General features: G+C 63.8%; 2 protein-coding genes across 20 annotated transcripts in view; one reads left to right on the forward strand and one right to left on the reverse strand.

Moving 5' to 3' along the window:
• Positions 1–10: 10 nt before the first annotated feature.
• ARL6IP4 (ADP ribosylation factor like GTPase 6 interacting protein 4) lies at positions 11–1,930 on the forward strand. 2 transcript variants are annotated; one of them, XM_059140033.1, is made up of 5 exons: positions 11–173; positions 612–923; positions 1,007–1,124; positions 1,518–1,587; positions 1,667–1,930. In XM_059140033.1, exons 1-5 carry the CDS (start codon positions 11–13, stop codon positions 1,721–1,723), a joined length of 720 nt encoding a protein of 239 aa, XP_058996016.1. In that variant the 3' UTR covers positions 1,724–1,930. The 2 variants fall into 2 exon arrangements, with proteins under 2 accessions (XP_058996016.1, XP_058996017.1); XM_059140034.1 differs by having other exon boundaries at positions 636–923.
• A 605-nt stretch (positions 1,931–2,535) lies between these two features.
• The window catches only part of PITPNM2 (phosphatidylinositol transfer protein membrane associated 2), a 135,479-nt gene continuing 120,229 nt past the window's right edge, over positions 2,536–17,785 (reverse strand). For 9 of the 18 annotated variants that reach the window (XM_059140013.1, XM_059140004.1, XM_059140006.1 and 6 more), the window contains 17 exons: positions 15,207–15,454; positions 14,601–14,790; positions 14,364–14,483; positions 13,588–13,799; positions 12,923–13,101; positions 11,600–11,770; positions 10,993–11,142; positions 9,786–9,950; positions 8,925–9,086; positions 7,740–7,888; positions 7,286–7,402; positions 6,874–6,990; positions 6,612–6,760; positions 6,369–6,518; positions 5,796–5,979; positions 5,568–5,696; positions 2,536–5,475 (listed from right to left, as the gene is read on the reverse strand). In XM_059140013.1, coding sequence (XP_058995996.1) covers positions 5,152–5,475; positions 5,568–5,696; positions 5,796–5,979; positions 6,369–6,518; positions 6,612–6,760; positions 6,874–6,990; positions 7,286–7,402; positions 7,740–7,888; positions 8,925–9,086; positions 9,786–9,950; positions 10,993–11,142; positions 11,600–11,770; positions 12,923–13,101; positions 13,588–13,799; positions 14,364–14,483; positions 14,601–14,790; positions 15,207–15,454 — 2,916 coding nt within the window. In that variant the 3' untranslated portion in view covers positions 2,536–5,151. The remainder of the gene's footprint in view (positions 5,476–5,567; positions 5,697–5,795; positions 5,980–6,368; positions 6,519–6,611; positions 6,761–6,873; positions 6,991–7,285; positions 7,403–7,739; positions 7,889–8,924; positions 9,087–9,785; positions 9,951–10,992; positions 11,143–11,599; positions 11,771–12,922; positions 13,102–13,587; positions 13,800–14,363; positions 14,484–14,600; positions 14,791–15,206; positions 15,455–17,785) is intronic. The other 9 variants (XM_059140010.1, XM_059140008.1, XM_059140011.1 and 6 more) reach the window with 6 other exon arrangements.

Here is a 17,785-nt window from a genome sequence, read left to right on the forward strand (position 1 = left end):
CCGCGGCGCTATGGCTCACGTCAGCTCTCGCAAGCGCTCCAAGAGCCGAAGCCGGTCCCGGGGCCGCGGGTCGGAAAAGAGAAGGAAGAAGAGCAGTAAGGACGCTGCTCGGAGCTGCTCGGCTTCTAGATCCCAAGACCACAAGGCCAGCAACACCTCCTCTGGGGTGGAGGGTGAGGACCGGAGGGAACGGGAAAGGGGTGTGGGAACTTGAGGGAGGAAGCCGCAGGCAGCTGGGCGGGCTTCCCGGGATGGCTGTGGGGACATCGCAGTGAGCCGTAGAGGTTTGCAGAGCGCAGGACCTGGATGTCTGGGAAAGACGCTCAGATTCCAGAGGCTGGTCCGGCTCTTTGGGTATGGATTGAAGGGAGCACGTAATGATGCTTTTTGTGCAGCTGGAGCTGAGATCTGGGGGCTGGCTGCCCTGCTCCTGGTCAGACAGTGCCTGGGTGGCTGGGTGATGCCCAGAAGGCGCCTCTCCAGAGAGTGCTGATCCCTGCTCTGGAAGGCAGAGACCCCTGGAGGGTCTCAACCCTCCGTCGTCCCTCTAAGCCTGCCACAGGCCGGAGCCAGGGGGTAAAGGTTTACTTCTTCCCCTCCTGGCCTTCCAGCCTCACCTTCTCCCTGCATCACAGAGAGAAGCAAGCACAAGGCCCGGAGGAGACCACGGTCCAGCTCCTCCTCCTCTTCTTCCAGTTCTTCTAGCTCTTCTTCCTCTTCGTCGTCCTCCTCTTCCTCCAGTGATGGCCGGAAGAAGCGGGGGAAGCACAAGGACAAGAAGAGGAAGAAGAAGAAGAAGAAAAGGAAGAAGAAGTTGAAGAAGAAAAGCAAGGAGGAGGTAAAGCTGCAGCAGGACGAGGCTCTGCCGGGACCCTCGCTCGACCAGTGGCACAGATCGGCTGAGGAGGAAGAGCATGGGCCAGGTACGGTGCTGTCCGGCGTGCAGGAGGGGGAGGGTCCCCTCCCCGAGACCCAACTGCCCACTCCCTGCCATCTCCCCTTGCAGTCCTGACGGATGAACAGAAGTCCCGCATCCAGGCCATGAAGCCCATGACCAAGGAGGAGTGGGATGCCCGGCAGAGCATTATCCGGAAGGTGGTGGACCCAGAGACAGGACGCACCAGGTGGGGAGTCTTGGCGCAGCTCAGCCCCACACGCTCTGCACACTCAGGAGGAGGGCCGATGGCTGCTGTGCTCAAAAGCCAGAGACCAGAGAAGAGTAGTTACTCATTTATGGGACTCCCTAGGCTGTTCTTTATCGTCCAGAGCAAGCAACTGCGGGGTTTGCAAGGGCCATGAGCAGTGTCTTCAAAGAGCCGGTTGGCCGGTCTGATGGCAGAGCCTACCCAGCTGCCTTTGTCACTGCCCCAAGGGCGGGAGAGGGGGAGGAGTGGGAGCGCCTAGGTTCCCCCTGCTCAAGGGAGTGGGGGCCTGAGGCCTGGCATCTCTTTGCCAGGTGGGTCTGGTTCTGTTGCTCTGGCCTTGGAGGCTCAGCCCCCTCTCCCCTCCTCCCCCAGGCTCATTAAGGGAGATGGTGAGGTCTTAGAGGAAATCGTGACGAAGGAACGACACAGAGAGATCAACAAGGTTGGTGTCGCCCCTTTCCCCGGGGTCCATGCCCAGCTCTGTTTCTGATGTGTCCCCTTCTGTGCGCTTTCTTCTCTAGCAAGCCACCCGAGGGGATGGCCTGGCCTTCCAGATGCGAGCTGGGCTGCTACCCTGAGGGCCCTGCTGGCTCATTTTGATGGCCTGGCCTGGAGGCTGGCTTCAGAGCGGGCACCAGGGTGCTTGTCTTTCCTCCTGTGGACCGGCCTCTGGCCCGGCCTCCTCTCAGATCCCGGGGTAGAAGACAGGGTCACTGGCCTAATCAGTTCCCCCATCTCCCGAAAGAGCATAACTTCCCAAATATTAAATGTTCCCTGGCTGGAAACTTTGTTAATGTTGGTTTTTGTGCTGAAGGGAGGCCTCCAGCCTCCAGAAGTAAAACAAGGGCTCCAGGGGTTTTTGGGGAAAGGCGGGATGTGCCCTCGCGCCGGCCACCTTTGCCTTGCTCATCCCCAGCTTAGCCTGCCTTGACCAGACGCTGCACTCGCCCCAGCTGCATCCTAAACCCAGACTTGGCTCTTGAGCCCGATGCCCTCAGACTCGGGGGCAGACTGCGTCCTGTGCCCTTTATCCTGCAGATGCCACCTGTTCAGGGTGCTGGTGCTGGGGTCGGGCGGCCGGGGTGGGGGTCCTGGCCCAGGTGAAAAGCTGCGGCCTCTGTGAAGCAGAGAGGCTTTCCGCACCCACCTCACTGGTCGCTGTGAGGATGAACGGGAGTTTGTGTCTAGGAAGGGGCTGGAAGGAGGCCCGGGGCAGGGTGAGGCTTGTGTGAGCGTGTCTGTATGAAGGCAAGCGTAGTGGGCGTTGTTTACTGGGAAAGACGTACTCTCGCTGCCGCAGCTTTAGCTCCAGCACAGGCTGTGCCCCCGTCTTGGACCCCCATCCCCAGCCGGTGTTCTGTGTTTGCTGGTGCAGTAAAGAGACCCGGAAGGAAGCCTTCCTGCTTCTTTAATCGGTGTAACAGACAATGACACTATACAGAGCACACTGAGGCCCGAAGGTGCAGGGGTAGCAAGGGCGGATGGGGCGAGTCAGGACGCTGCTCACACGTGGCCCAGACAGAGACAGGAGGGGGCCGAGACGTGACGACGGCGACAGGGCGGGCGGGCGGGCAGATGGGCAGCTCAGACGGAGCTGGGAAACTTGGGCGTGGGGTCTCTGCTGAATCCCTCTTTAGAAATCAAAGAGAAGGCAGGTGCTTGGATGTGGGGTGGTGGGCGGAGGCTCAGTCCTGGGGCTGGGGTTGGGAGTGGGACTAAGGCTTCTCCTCCAACAGGCCTGGGGTGGGGGTGGCAGTCAGCAAGGCCTGCCTCACCCTTTGGTTACGACTGGTCAGGCCTGAGCCCTGCGGCTCAGCACCCAACACTGTAAACATTTTTGGTATTTTTAAAGGACTCTGCCCTCCCTCTCTTAGTTTCTGAAAAACTGGTGCTTCCTTAAGAAAAGAATGTGCCAAAAGGAATCTTAAGGGAGGCAGGAAGCAGACCTGGATATAGAAGAGAGACGTCAGTGGGGAGGGTGGGCTGCCCATCTCACCATCTATGGCTGAGAGCCGCTGGGAGAGGCCCAGGGGACTATTGCTGTTGTCCTTGGCATGGCTGGCAGCTGGGCAGGCGGGCGGGGAGCGCGGAGCTCGGGGCAGCTGCCGGCTGGGAGAGGCCGAGCCCACTGCCCTCGCAGCCTCCCCGGGCCAGGCGGCCTCCCAGCCTTTATTGCAGGCGGGCCCGAGACTCTTCCAGGTGCGTCTCCGGATGGCTGGTCCCCGAGGCGGTAGGCAAGATGGGGCGAGGTGGGACCGACAGAGGAGGAGGCACTGGCCGCAGGGGCCCCTCGCCGGGCTGTGATTGTCGGGCCGAGCGGTTTCCCGCCGGGGGCACGGGGGTCAGGTATTGTACTTCCATGGCAACACTTACATTAAAACTTGGTCCATAAAATAATCGTTGCTTTATACATAACGCCTGGAACAAAAACAAAAAGCTACATCTTAAATATGAACAAACCCTGAAGGTCCTAACCCTCCAGAAGTTTTTCTCTGCACAAAATAAATAGCTTTCACTCTGTGTAGACCCACTTTCGCGGAACATTTACATGACCCTTTGGCTGTACATATCTACACACGGGAGAATGTCAGCATCCATCCGTGGGTCTCCCTGCCCCAGCCCATGAGGCCGAGGCTGTATCCAGGTCAGCAGCAGCTTCTCGGAGTCGGGGCCTGGCCAGGCTCCCCCACCTTACAGAGAAGGTGGAGGGAAGCCGCAGAAGGGCCTCCTGGGGCCGAGCGCCACGGCCGAGATCGCGGTCGCTTCTGGGGAGGAAGGGCCGATGCTCGGCCCCGGCCTGCAGGACAGCGCGGTCCTTACCAGGTGGGGAATGGCGTCGTGGCTGCCTGCCCTTAAGCTAACGAAGCAAGTTGTGGCTTCTTAGATTCGGCATCAAAACGGAATTGGCATTAAAAAAACTTAAGTGTGTGCCCCACTCACCCCAGAGTAGAAATTCAGTGGAATTAATGGGGGTCGGGTGAGGCGGGGACCCCACGCCCAGCTGCGTGGGCGGGGGGCCAGGGCCCCGGGACCCAGAACCAGGCTGGACTCTGTCACAGTGCTGGGTGTTCTCACGTGGAGGGGCTGCGCTTGGTACTGAAAGAGTTAAGAAAAGGAAGCAGCCAAGAATTGCTCGTTTAAAAAAACCTCATAGAAATCAGATTGGAGAAGTAGAAAGGTGTAGAAACGCAGGAGAGCAAGGCCGCGGCCTTGACCGACGGCAGGCGAGGTGTGGAAGAGGAGGCTGGTCCGGCCGGGCCCAGGAGCCCAAGGCGTGGCTTCCGGGGAGCCGGCTCTGGGCCTCAGCAGCCTCGCCGCGCACTGGGTTCCAGGTGGGGCAGGTGGACAGGTAGGCGGGGGTCGGGGGCTGCCACAGCGCTGGCGGGCCAGGCGGAGCTGCAGAAATGAAGATATGGCCTTTCTCTCCTGCTTGCACAAGCGTTTGCCGCCCTGGAGCCTTCTGTGTGGCAGCAGGTCCCAGACCGGCGAAGGTTGGCTTTTCATGCATGTCTGTAGCCACAGGAGATGGGAATGGATCTCCACTCTCAAAAACCAGTGCAAAACCAGTGAGGTTGAACAGTTGAGTAACTCGAGTTAACAAGAAGCAGGCTGTCCCCCGCTGGAGCTGCGACCGAGTGGGAGAGGACCTGGGTGTCAGGGTGAGCTAGTGAATGGGAGGTGGTGGGCTGGGCCCGGGCCCAGGCCTGGCGTCGGGATGCTGGGAGGTCAATGCAGGACGAGTGTCTAGGAGTGTCTTCCGGGCCAGTCCGCATGGGGAGTCCTGGTCCCTCTGTCATCCTGGGACAGGTCTTCCTGCAAGCTGGAACCCCTCAGATCCTAGGACATGAGGCAGGGCTGGGAGGTCTGTGTGGCACGGCCTATGTCCTCCGCCAGGCCCTGGGACAAGCTTGTCTCCAGCCGACACTGTGTGCCCATCAGGCCTCCTGGCGGGGCCGGCCGCCCTGGCCTAGCACCATGGAGACCACAGCGCCTCACCCACAGGGTCCTACTTGGGGCCCGCGGCAGCCCCGGGCTCCGGCCGGCCGGCCATGGTGCGGCCCCAGCAGCCTGCCGCCACGCTCATGCTGCGCTGGCCCCGCTGCTCGCTGTCCGCCTGGCTCTGCGTCCGATCGTGCCGGTGGCCGGGCCCGCTGGGCTGGGCCGAGATGGTGCGGAGCAGGTGGTTCCGGGAGCGCAGGAAATCGCCCTGGCCCGGCAGGCCGAAGCTGCCCTTCCGCAGCGCCATGCGGGTGGCGGCGTTGCGGGCCGGCCGCGCCCGGTGGTTGTACTTGAGCTGGGCCAGGTGAGCCGCGTAGCCGTCTGTGATGAACTGCGGGGCAGGGCGGGGAGGGAGGGGGCGGTCACGGCCGGGGCTCCAGGGCCGCCCGCCCAGCCCCCGCCTGGCCCACCCGGCCCGCTCACCTGGCACTGCTGCTGCAGCTTCTTGGTGGGCCGGCCCACGATGTAGATCTGCATGGGGGACAGGCTGATGGAGCTGTAGACCGCCACGTCCTTGGTGGAGCCGTAGGCTGCGTGCACGCGCAGGTGCAGCTGTGGGGGAGACTGGCGTGGGCACGGGCACGGCCCTCCCACCCCCAGCGCGCCCCCACCCCCGCCCCGCGGCCCTGCCCCCTCCCACCGGGGACCTACCTCGGAGATAAGCAGCTTCAGGAAGTTGGCCTTGTGCCGCAGTGGGTCGTGCACCAGACCGTCGCAGAAGGACACCACGCCGTGGGGGAAGTTGTGTTGGGCCAGCCACGCCACCACCCGCTGCTTCTGCATGTCAGGCCGGCCCGTCACATAGATGATGAGGTAGCCCAGGTCCTGCCAGTGCCTGGGGGAGAGGAGGGAGGCCTGGGTTGTCCCACTGCCGCCCCGGCCTCTCTCCTGAGCCACCCGTTGTCCAACCCCGCCACTTTCTACTTGGGCCGTCGGAGAGCGTGTCTCCGATTGGGCTCAGCAGAAGCAGCAGCCACTGTGAGGACAGCCAGCCAGGCCGCCGGGTCCCCGTGGGTGCCCTCTGCAGCAGCGGTCACCGGCCTCCTCAGGAGCCTCGCTGCTCGGGTGAGGAGCGGAGGCATCCGCATCAAGGGGTCATACTGTGAGTCCGTGGCAGTGCTGACTCCGTGGGCCTCTACCAAGTGTCCCAAAGCCGTCCCCAGCTTGGCCTCCAGGAGCTTCCCACCCCCACGCCCGCCCAGCGTGCCCTTCGGGGTCACTCACCGCACCACATCCACGGCCCCGGCCCGCACTTTGGGGTCGCTGCCCATGATGGACACACTGGCAGCAAAGGAGCCGTCGATACTGAAGACCACGAACTCCGTGCCCTTGGGCAGCACGGTGATGTAGCTGTCCGCAAACGTGTGGTCTCCCCTGGGAAGGCGAGCGTGTTAGAACCCACCAGATCAACTCCTTCCCACTCTAGAGGTGGCCGGCCTGGCCCGCTCCCTCCCCAGAGGCGCTCACCTGACCACCATCTTGATGGGGTAGACGCCCACACCCAGCCGGTGGGACTCAGGGATGGTGTAGGACACCCGCCCGCTGCTGTTGGTCACCAGAGTGTCCAGGTACAGCCACTCGCCCGAGGGCGGCTGCGTCATGATGTGCACGTCCACCTGGGAGCCAGGCGGGCTGGTCAGGAAGGGGCGGGCCCCTGGCCTCCTGAGCCTGCACTCCCCAGCCAGTGGGAGGCCAGGCAGGGGCTTCTGCAACCTCCCCGGGTCCTCACCTTCTCCCCCGTCAGAGTGACCATGTCCAGGGGCCCGTACATGAACCGGCCCGTGAGAACCTGCGGGCCATCCTCGTTGGCGACTGCGTCATTGATCCGGTGGTTGGCGGTCACGTTCTGGGGACAGGAGGAGTGAGGCGGGTCAGGGGAGGGGAGGGAAGGACAGCTAGGATCTCCTGGGCCTGGTGGGTGAGCACAGGCTTGATGTCGGAAGGCGTAGGCTCAAGTTCGGCTCAGCCACGTGACCTACCCGGCCTTGGTGCCCCGCGCAGTCTAGAGAAGGGGAACTAGCTCCAACCCCACAGCCCGAGGGTTGAGTAAGACAGCATGTGTCTCTGTGACTCGGTCTCCTCGGCTGTGGCAGGGTGTCTTGTGAGGGCTCAGCAGGACAGTGGCTGTGGGGCCCCCTCACCCGCAGTTTCACATGGGTCCTCTTGCGCTGCCACTTCTCTCTTGGCTTGGAGGGGGTGAACACCGAAACCTCCTTGCCATCCAGCTCCAAGATGCTCGAATTGTCGTGCCTCATGACCTGTGAGGGCAAGAAGCGGGTCACGGGCCATCTCAAGCCTGGGGCTGCTTGTTCTAGGAAGGGGAAGCCAGCGGCCCTCAGAGCCAGAAACGGGAGCCTGTGAGGGGTCGGGGGACACTCTTCAACCCACTGTGGTCCCCCCCCCCCACGCTGGTCCCCCCCAAAGTCACATGTCTCGTGAATATGCGCATTTGCCCCCAACTGCCCGGGCTCCCCCATGCTGCTCCCTCTGGGAACCCCCACTGCCCTCCTCGCTACGAAAGGGGCCCTGTCAGCAGTGTCATCACCTGGTCCCTGTGTGGGGCCTGGGGGCAGCGGGCGGTGGGCCCCTGGGTACCTGTCTCAGCAGGAAGGAGACCACGTCTGTTGACTCCCAGTAGCTGGCGTGGAAGAGGTGCGGCAGAGCCACCGTGGGGAAGGCTGTCAGCGCGTCGGGGCAGTACAGGGCGTAGTCGATCCGCTTCTGGCCCCACCACTTTGCTGCAACTGCCGGGGTGGGTGGGCGGGCTTGACCAGCTGCCCCTCGGAGGGCACCAGGCCCCTCAGGCTCTGCTCAGCCGAAAGGCTAGACCCTCCTCTGACCAGGGGACAGGGGCTGCAGCCAAAGCAGGCCTCCTCCCTGGCCGGGTGACAGGAGGGAGCAGGGAAGGCCCAGGACCCCAGGAGAGCGAGCAAGCAGCCAGCAGGCCTGGGGATGAGGGTGGGGAGGCTCTGGAGAGCATGCAGGCTGTGAGGAAGGAGGGTGTGGTTAGGGAGAGGGCAGGATCCCTGTTGGAAGGCAGGCTTCTCCCTGGTTCTGTGGCAGATCCTGATCCCCTGCCCTGAGCCCTGTCACATCCTCTCCAGACCTCTCCTGCCCCCCCATCTGCCCTGCAGGCCTCAGGCTGGTGACAGGTTATGTCGGGGTGAACCCCAAGGCAAGGCCCCACAGCACCTGCAGGCCAAGTGTCAAGGCCTGGGTGCAAATCCAGGCTCCCACTCCAGGCTGGGAAACCACCCTAGCTCCAGGTAAGGGTTCAAAAGTGCCTTTCTGGGGTGCCTGGGTGGCTCAGTGGGTTAAGCCTCTGCCTTTGGTTCAGGTCATGATCCCAGGGTCTTGGGATCAAGCCCAGCATCAGGCTCTCTGCTCAGCGAGGAGTCTGCTTCCCCCTCTTTCTCTGCCTGCCTCTTTGCCCACCTGTGATCTCTCTCTCGGTCAAATAAATATTAAGAAATCTTAAAAAAAAAATGTGCCTTTCTGATGGCCGCACGCGGGAGCTGCTCTGAGTGATGTCTGGTGGGGGCCAGGGCTCTCCCCGCTTCTGCCCAAGGCCTGCTTGCACAATCCCGTGGTCCTCAACCTCCAGCCAACTCCACCCTGTCCGCCGCCTCCCCGGGTCTGCACCCTCCCAGCCCGAGTCTCTAGCTCCCTGGTTAGGCTTCAGCGGGCAGGGCGTGATGGTGAGATGTGCCTGGAAATGGTGAGGGACACTCGTTACGGGAGGACAGCGTGTGTGGACGGAGGCCGTGTGACACCCGGTACCTTCTCTGGTGTCCAAGTCAGGGAGGCGGGGCGCCCGCTCCAGGCTGGGGCTCGCCTGCCCGGCCTGTAGGGGGGGCCCCGGGGTAGTGGGGGGTGGGTGGGGCAGGGCGAGCTGCGACAGGCGCCGGACGCTGGGGGTATGGCTGAGCGACACCGGGGCCTCTGAGAAGCGAAACAACGGGGCGGGGTCAGCTGTGCTGGGACCACCGGCGTGCCACCACAGGCCAGGAAGGGCGCTGGGGAGAGGGCCAGGCGCCCCGGCCTTCCCCACGGAAGGATACTCATGCCGGCCTCAGCTCAGGTGCAGCCAGAGGCAGCCGGTCACGTGGTCTGGGAGGACGGAGGGGGCAGCTGGCCCTGGGCCCCGGCAAGGGGCTGACCTGGGCTCTGCTTGTAGCTGCTGAGAAGCTTCGGAGAAGCCAAGCAGCGACGGAGGCCATGCTGAGGTCTTGCCTCCCTGGCTCCCCTCAGCTGCTCTCCGGCTCATCGGGGTCGGGCTGCTTGTCCAGAAACAGCCCACGGCTTCCTCCTCAGGGAGAATGTCCCCACTACCCCCCCCTCCCTGAGCGGGGGCTAGGACCCCTCCTCCCAGGCCCATCGCCTCCTGCCTGGACTTGGCCCTGCTGGGCCACCCCTTCGAACACTCCCTCCCTCCAGGGTCCTCTCTGGACATTTGGAGCCGTTGTGGGTGTCGAGGAGACCCCGGTCACTAGCCACCTCTTGCCAGTAATGCCTTCCCCAGCTGTCTCCAGACACCGCCAACCACCCCGGAAGCTGGCAGGGCTGGGGGAGGGGCGGAGAGGGTAGTGCATAGTGCAGACCCCCTGCGACGACAGACAGGCAGGCCACCGCAGCACTCACTCTGGGCAATGCTGGACGCTGTGTAGCTCTCGGCCATGCCCGACACCTGGCTGGCAATGCTGATCTCACTGGCTCGGCGGAAGCCTCGGGGGGCGGGTGCTGCGCCTGGCGAGGAGGGGGCCGCGTGCTCTTGAAAGACTGTGTTGTGGGTCTGGAGTGCGTCTGCTGCAGGTGGACAGGAACCGGAGACCTGGGTAAGAGCAGGCCCCCAGCCCAGCCCCGCGGCCCCCTGAGCAGCAGGAGGTAGGGCCCAGCGTGCCCTGGGCAGGGTGGGCTGGAGCCGTGGCCGACCCCTCCACCTGCAGGCGAGCGGTGGCATCGGAGCACAGCTGGCAGTGAGGGGGGGACCAAGCATGCCCGGGGTCTGCCTGCTCAGGGCCGAGAGGGCAGGGCACGGAGCTGAGGTGGGAGAGAAGGGAGGGCTGGGGCAGGGCCGGACAGACAGACCAACACAGACACAGTAGGCAGGGAGGCAAGGCGGCCAGGCTCACGCCCCCCCTGGCCACCCATCTGACCCAGCTCACAGCTCCTGATCTCCTAGCCCCCCCAGCCTCCTGGGCTCCGCCTAGCAGGCCTGACCCGCAGGGCGTTGTAGCTGGGTTTGGGGGTGCTAACAGGAGGGCCTGCAGCGGTCTCTGGGGGATGCTAAGAGCGAGGCAAGCCCCTCCCTGCCTGTCCCTCACACGGGCCATACCGAACCAGCTTCGAATGGGCGTCTGGGGACAAAGCAGGTGCCGAGGGTGTGACTGGGCCAGGGCAGAGCAGGGAGAGTGGGGGCTCGGCTCCAGGACCCCGTGCTGGTGGGTACATGAGGGGCCTGGACCCCCTCAGGCAGGGAAGGAGTGGGACTCTGGATGACCCCCTCACCGGGACTGGAAGCTTCTCTAGCAGAGCAGGTGGGATGATGGTTGGGGCCTCACCCCTCTCCTAGCCGTCCCCTCCAGCCTCACAAATGGGAGACAGAGCCTTTGGACTCACACCCGTGCTAGGTGACCCCAGGACAGCCGCTCTGCCCTCTGAGCTCCCAGGCTCTCGGTGCACAGAGAGGAGGTGCGGAAGGCCCGATCCCTAGGACTTGTCCTGTCTGGTCTCCATGGGACACCGCTGTCCCACAGACTCCAAGTGGCCAAGGAGGGCATGGGAAGTCCCTGAGGACCAGCGGTCAGCCAGCGAAGCAGACGCCACCACGAACGGGGGTGTTACACACACTCAGCACAGCCCGGGCTCGGACGGGGCCCGTCTTGCCAGGTGAGCGCGGGAACGGGGATACTGGTTTCCAGGAAGCCGTCCCCTGCGGGGAGAGGGGCCAGGGGCCCACCCTCCAGGACCAGCTCGGGGTTTCTCTGCACTGTCTCGACTGGAGGCAGACGGGAGAGAACAGAGGACAAGAACAGACACTCGCATGGGCAGTCCAGACACGTTCCTCCGACACGGACACGGTGGGGGGGGGGGGTTCCTTGAGGACCAGGACGTGACAGGACTCCAGGACACACTCGAGGACAGGGGTGTGGATGGGGGCTTCCCGGGAAGGGCCAAGAGTGGGCGATGGGCAGCAGCCCCCACACAAGTTCCCTGCTCTGAACCCCGTCGCCACCCACTGTCGTGATGGGTCCTCACAGCGGGGAGGGGTCCTCATCTCGGTCTGTCCCCCACTCCCGCACCTGGGGTGAGGCCCTGACCCCCTTGGCTGATGCATCCCGGACCCACACCAGGCACCCAGCTTCCCAGAGGAGCTCAGTGCAGGCTGCCCCTTCCAGCCCGGCCGGGGCCCTAGGCCACCCCCCAACCCTGCGCCCCACCCCAGGGCCTCTCACCCAGCAGCGTGGAGCAGCCGTCCCCCAGCGGGTAGCGCTGGTAGCGAGGGATGCTGGAAGGGGGCAGGGCGTGGAATCTCCGCTCCAGCAGCGGCTCCAGGCGGGAGGCGGACGGGTCGGCGGGGTGGAAGAGGTTGTAGACTTGCTGGCAGGCTGGCCGCAGCTGGAAGACTGGGGGTGGGGGCGGGGGGCAGGGAGGGGCATGGCAGAGCCCTGAGGAGGCCGGGTCTATGGGGCGGGGGGGGGGGGGGCGGAGGGGGGGCTCCGAAAGCTCCTCTCTCTGGTTTGGTATATGTCTTTTTATTAACCAAATTTGTTTTAAACCAAGCAGGGTGGGGCCGTAGGCTGTGCGATGGGGCTGCTCTCCGAGCGGGTCACAGTTGCTGGGGGACCGGGGACCCTAAGCGTAAGGAGGAGTAGTAGATGTCTCACCTTTAAACACACATGTAGGAACAGGTGCCATACTTCTGAATCTCCCCTCCTCCCCCAAGAACACAAAAATGTGGGTGTCCTTCATTTCAGCCCTGCAAGTCCCACGGACCCATCTTGGGCCCTGGGTGTCCTCCGTGGTGGGCCGGGCCGGGATTTAGCCAGCCAGCGGCTCTCTGCGGACTGCTGACAGCGGTTCTGGTGTCTCATGATTACAGATGATGTTGCCAAACAGCACGGTCCCTAAGTCTCTGCTTCTGTACAAGCCACCTCTGACTTGCTCTTGGGCAAGTGTCCACACCAATCTAAGCCTTAGTTTCTCGCTCTGTAACCTGGGGATGTAACATGGGCCCTGCACGGCCCCTGTAAGGACACTGGGGCTCTCTGGGCCACACTGGCTGATCTGGGGAGGCACCTTGCAGGGACTGCTGCTCTGACAGGCTGCTCAGCGACATGTCACACCCCCCTGTCCCTGTGGCCTTGATGAGGGTCTCTGGGGCAGCGTGACCACAGCCCTTCTGGGACTGGGAAGCCAGGCACCTGGGAGGATTTGGGGGTGTCTGGCTTCCATCTCTTCCTTATGGGAAGACTTCGGGCCCGGGAGACTGGGTCTATGTCCGTCTGATACCAGAGCAGCCCTTCCCTTCTGGACCTCAGCACCCAGAGGTGCTTGGAAGATGAAACGGAAGAACAGGAGCCCAGAGATCGGGGCCACAGTCTGAGCTGTGGGAATAGGAGCAAAAGAGAGCAGCGGGCCCGTCTGGGGAGGGCAGAAGTGAGGCTGATGCAGGAAGGGGCCTGGGATGTGGCCACGGCCTTGTGGTCAGGGTCCACTGAGACCCTCTACCCGGTTCATATACCCCCTGCCCTGTCCTGCCCCCGCAGAGCTCTCACCATCTAGGGCAGGGATGACGGTCTTCCTCAAGGCCAGGACGAGCCCCAGCGGGCACCCGAAGAGGAAAAGGTCTGCAATCTCAAAGTCGAACTTCCCCACAGCCCCTGTGCCATCCAGCATGGTGGAGCTGCTCGAACGGCGGGAGCTGGGCTCGTTCCTCAGCACACTGGCATGGAGGCTGCGGATGGGGGCCTCGTGAGGTCACACCATACCCCTGGCTAGCTCTCAGCCTCCCAAAGGAAGCACCCCCCGGGGGTCATCAGGCCCACACGAGGCTCAGCCCCTGAGCTGTCCTGCAGATGTGGCTGCCCAGTACCTGCTGGGACACCTCTGGTGACAGCCAGTCCCAACCTCTCTCGGGGTGCCACTGCCTTTAGAATAGATGTCCCCGATGGGTTCTGCCCCCCAACTCTGCCCCATCCTGGACCAGCTGTTCCCTTGGGCTCAAGATGGCCCTCGGTGTGTACAAGATCCTAGCGGCACCCAACAGGCCACCTTCTCCTGACCAAAGAGCCGTGGGCCCAGCCCGGGCATCCCACTACCCTCACGTCAGCCCTCGAGGTTTATGTTCCCAATTCTGAGGCATCCCTCTCTCTTAAGGTTCCCCCGTCCCCTGGCCATGGGCCTCAGGGTCGGACCTGGGGGCCCCGCTTGCCCCAAGCACCTGGACAGGAAGGCCTGGTGCTGCTGGATGGTGTCCAGCTCGTAGGTGGACGAGTCGCTCCTCTTTCGGGGCAGCTGCCTCTTGGGGTCTTCGACACCATTGCTTCGGGGGAGATCCACGTTGCTGCGGCTAAGGTGCCGACTGCTCTCCAGGCTGCCGCTGCCGCCCTGGGCCGCATTGGCCAGGGTGCCGGGGGACAGCAGGTCAGTGTCCTGGAACAGCCCCATGGGGGTTCACTGCCCGGTGGCCACCGACCTGGGCTTGGCTTCAGTCTTCTCCTTCCCGACTCCAAGGCCACTGCCCCCTGCCCAGCTGGCCTCTCACCCACGCCAGGGAGGGGAAGCCCTGTCCCCCCAGCCCGCTGGCTGAGTCCCAACAGCCTCCATTCCTGCCTGAATGGGCCGCCCGAGTCTTTGGGACCTCTCAGCGACCTCGCAGTCTTGCACAGCCCCCTGACCCCAGGCCATGTGCTGCTGGGCAGCAGAGGGATCTCAGATCCCCTCCTGCTGGGACGCTCAGAGGGGCTGCCCGCTGCACCTCTTAGGGCTAGATCCTTGCTCCCTACGGTGCAGACCCTCCTCCACCGCCCGCTGAAGCCTCATGGGCTCCAGGCTCGGTCCCACCGTAGCAGCTCACCGGCCCCGTGCACCCGCCCCGTCGGCTCTGGGTACCTGCGCTGACAACCTCCGCCCTTCCTTTCCCTTGCCTGGGGGAGGTGTGGGGCTAGCAGGTTGGTGCTGAAGATGCCCCCACTCTGGGGGCAATGGGCATGGTACCTGCACACTGGCCACGCTGCCCCGGCGGCTGCTGCTCTGACTCTCGGACACCGGCTGGTTGCCCTGGCACAAGGCGTCGAACGCCAAGATGCCCCCGACGCAGTCCCCAATCAAGCAGACCTGGAGGCGGAGAGGCTCTGGAGGCTGAGTGCCTGCCCCGCTTGCTGGGGCCCAACTGGGGGGGTATCCCCCCCACCCCGTGGGGCTCGTCTGCCCTTCTCCCGCCCCACCACTCACCTGCCCATTGAAGGTCATGCCCTCCTGGGACTTGATGAAGTCCCCATAGGCAAGGTTGGCCCGCTGGATCACTGCGGCGATCGCCTCCTGGTACTGGGGTGAGGAGGTGGCCAGCAGGGGCAGGGCAGCCAGGGGGATGTGGTCCTGGCTACTGGACAGACAGCCTTCATCGTGGCTGTAGGGGCTAAGGCTGGGGGAGGGGGCCCGGTCAGGAGAGAGCAGGTGGCTCAGCTTAGCCTCAGGGGCCCCTCCCTGACAGGGCAGCAGGCCTGCCACTGGAGAGCCTCAGCTGTGACAGGGCCAACCTCATGGGGTCGCTTCTGGGCCAGGCCCTGGAAGGCTGGGTAACAGAGCTGGGGAGTAAAGCCTTGCATCTCAGGGGCAGGTCAACAGCCCCACACCTCAGATAGGGAAACTGAGGCTCAGCCTTGGGCCTGGGGCCCCTCCTCTGTAAGCCCAACCATCTGCATAGGTTTTGTTGCCTCTGGACAGAATGGGCTGGATGGTAAGTGTGGACACCTAGATGGGGGTCCTGAGGCTAGGGGAGCAGCCTGACCCTAGGGGCCAGGTGCTTTGGGATGGGTGGTCTGGGTCCCAGGCACTCACTTGGAGACGAGGGCAAAGGCATCTGAGCAGATGGGTGGGCAGGGCACCAGGCGGATGGCAAGGCGGCCCAGGGCGCTGGGGTAGTGCACGCGCATGACGGTGTCGAACACGGTGGCGATGGTGTTGGTGTCGCCCTGCTTGGAGCTGGGGTCCCCAGCGCCCGTGTCCAGGATAGTGCCTCCGTGCAGCACCAGCAGCAGCACGTGGATCTTGGAGGCCGGCGCGGCCAGGGGTGGGCTGACCTCGTCCTGCACGGGTTGGCAGGGCGTCAACTCCACGGGGACTCAGCTCCTTGCTGGGCCCGTGTCACCCCGGGGCGGGGGGGGGGGCGGTGATCTGGCCCAATGCTCCCTCTCTGAAGTCCCAGTTCAGTTCCTCAGCTACAGGGCCTGGTGTGGGCAGCCTCAACCCCTTCCCCTGGGGAGGCCAAGATGGTTCCTCTCCCTCTCCACGAGCAGCTCTGCCCACCCCCCCTCAGTTTCCACTTTCCATCAGGGGCCAGGTGGCAGTTTCCAGCCTTGGCGAGGGGCCCTCTGCCCGCCTGAGCACCCACCTTGGTGATGTTCAGTTTCCCACCGGATGCCACCCTGAATTCAGGGGTGCTCTATGTGAGGCTCTGGAGCCTGCCTGCCCTCCATGTGTCTGCGCCCCAGGGCAGCCTCAGCCTGGGCCGGCCGTGATGTTGGGCACAGGGCCTGCAGCTCTGAGCTCACCCCTCATCTATACCGGGCTTCCCTTCTGTTCCCGGTGCTGCCGTTCCCGGACTCTAAGACCAAGGTCTCCAAGCATCTTAGAGCAGGGAGGGGATGTAGGTGCACCTGCCTGAACCACCCTAATTCAGGAGGGGTTAAGGACCCTACCTCCTGCTGGTCAGGCCTGCATGTGAGGTCACAGTGAGACCCGAGACTTGTACACATTTGCACGGGGTTGGAACTATTCTATCTACAGCTGAGGTGGGCGTGGCCCAGAGAGACTGAGAGACTTGTCCAATGTCACACAGCACATCAGTGCCAAGCTTCCCCGGAACCCAGAGTTTCTGCCACCGATTCAGTGTTATCCTGCCAACCCCAGCTGTAGCTGCATCCCCAGGGGCCTTTCTCCACCTTAACTTACATTGTGTGCCTGCGGGAGCTAGGACCAGGGCCCAGGAGAGGCCACTGGAGAGTATGTGCCATGTCCCTATTATGTCCAGGCGTGTGGGGGACAAGCAGGGGACCAAAACCATCTGGAAGGTCCATGTGAGGACAAATGGCCCTGAACTGGGCCATAGGATGGCGTGTAGGCAGGGGCAGCAATGAGCCCCAAGTGCCAACACAGAGCTTAGGTGGGGGGTGGGCAGAACGGGGTCTGGACCCAGGGGCTGGTGAGGCTGCCGGGAAACACAAGGGAACGGGGCCGGTCCAGGAGCCACGGAGCAGCGAACGAGAGAGGCTGGTGGGCAGTACAGGGTCTGGAGCCAAGGCAAGATTGGGATGAGGCCGGTCATTGGCCAGTTGTGGGCAACGGGAGTTTGGGCAGGATCACAGACCTGGCCGAGCCTGGCGATGATTCCTGTCCGCACAGGAAGGCTGACCATGGCTGGCCGGCCTGGGCAGGAATGAATTCACAGCCCGGGCAGGGCAGGGTGGGGCCCCCAGCTCCCTGGACCAGCGGCCGGGAGGAGCGCGGGAGGAGCTGCCACATTGCCTCAAGGGCTTATCAACAGGCCAGGCCAGGGGCTCAAGGAAGGAATGTCTCAGGGCAGCCTCACCATCACCCACTTAGGGAGGTGGAGTCCAGCGGTCTTCAGAAACCCAAGACGGGCAAGGGGTGGGCAGTGAGAGGCCCGTGCCTGTCTCCTGCGACCCAGCACTGGAGGCTGGGACTGTTTGGGGACTCCCGGAGGCCAACTAGAGACACGGCTCTGCTCCCATACGTGCCTAACCCTAGGGCACACCCCACCCAAGACTTGACTCAAACCCTGTAGGAACAGACCCTGGGGGAGGTACAATGCAGCAGTGGGCGTGGGAGCCACGGGGCCAGCTCTGGAGAGCCAGGGGGTCCCCGTCAGTGTCTCCATAAAGCCGTACCCCCCCCCACCAAGGCTGGGTAGGGGAGGCTCCGGTTTGGGGGCTATTGCAAGCAAAGGGATCTGACTCTGGATGGCCGTGCCCAGAACCGGTGCTGGGTTCCCACGCACGTCCCGAGCCAGACCTAGAGCCCAAGGCCCCTTCTGCCCCTCCGGAGGGCCGTCAGAGCTGTGTGCGCCCTAGGTGGGGAGGGGGCTCAGTATGCTTTATGTTGCCATTAACCGGCCACTGGAAATCAACTCCCCTTGTCCCACTTTGCCTTCTAGAAAAGCCCACGTTGACCCTGGACCCCAGAGTAGAAAACCCCAAGTTGGGGAGGGTGGTGTGGACGCTACTTCTCCTCCCTGGCAGTTGGTCCGAGCTCCCCAGGGGTCCCGAGTTCCTGGAGGTGCTGTTTCCACCTTGGGCAGCGTGGGGCGAGAGCCGTGCGGTGACCACAGCATGACAGCCCCAGTGCAAACAGCTCTGACCGCCCACAGCTGGAGGAGGAGAAGGGGCCCGAGCCCTGTG

This window comes from Mustela lutreola, chromosome 11, assembly GCF_030435805.1.
Source record: "Mustela lutreola isolate mMusLut2 chromosome 11, mMusLut2.pri, whole genome shotgun sequence".
In the NCBI taxonomy this organism is placed as follows: Eukaryota; Metazoa; Chordata; class Mammalia; order Carnivora; family Mustelidae; genus Mustela; species Mustela lutreola.

Bases quoted from the DNA above. Each gene is read 5' to 3' on its own strand.
- ARL6IP4 (XM_059140033.1), top strand. From the start codon at position 11: ATGGCTCACGTCAGCTCTCGCAAGCGCTCCAAGAGCCGAAGCCGGTCC. The intron at 174-611 runs GTGAGGACCGGA...CTGGCCTTCCAG, and splicing joins CACCTCCTCTGGGGTGGAGG to CCTCACCTTCTCCCTGCATC. The intron at 1,588-1,666 runs GTTGGTGTCGCC...TTTCTTCTCTAG, and splicing joins GACACAGAGAGATCAACAAG to CAAGCCACCCGAGGGGATGG.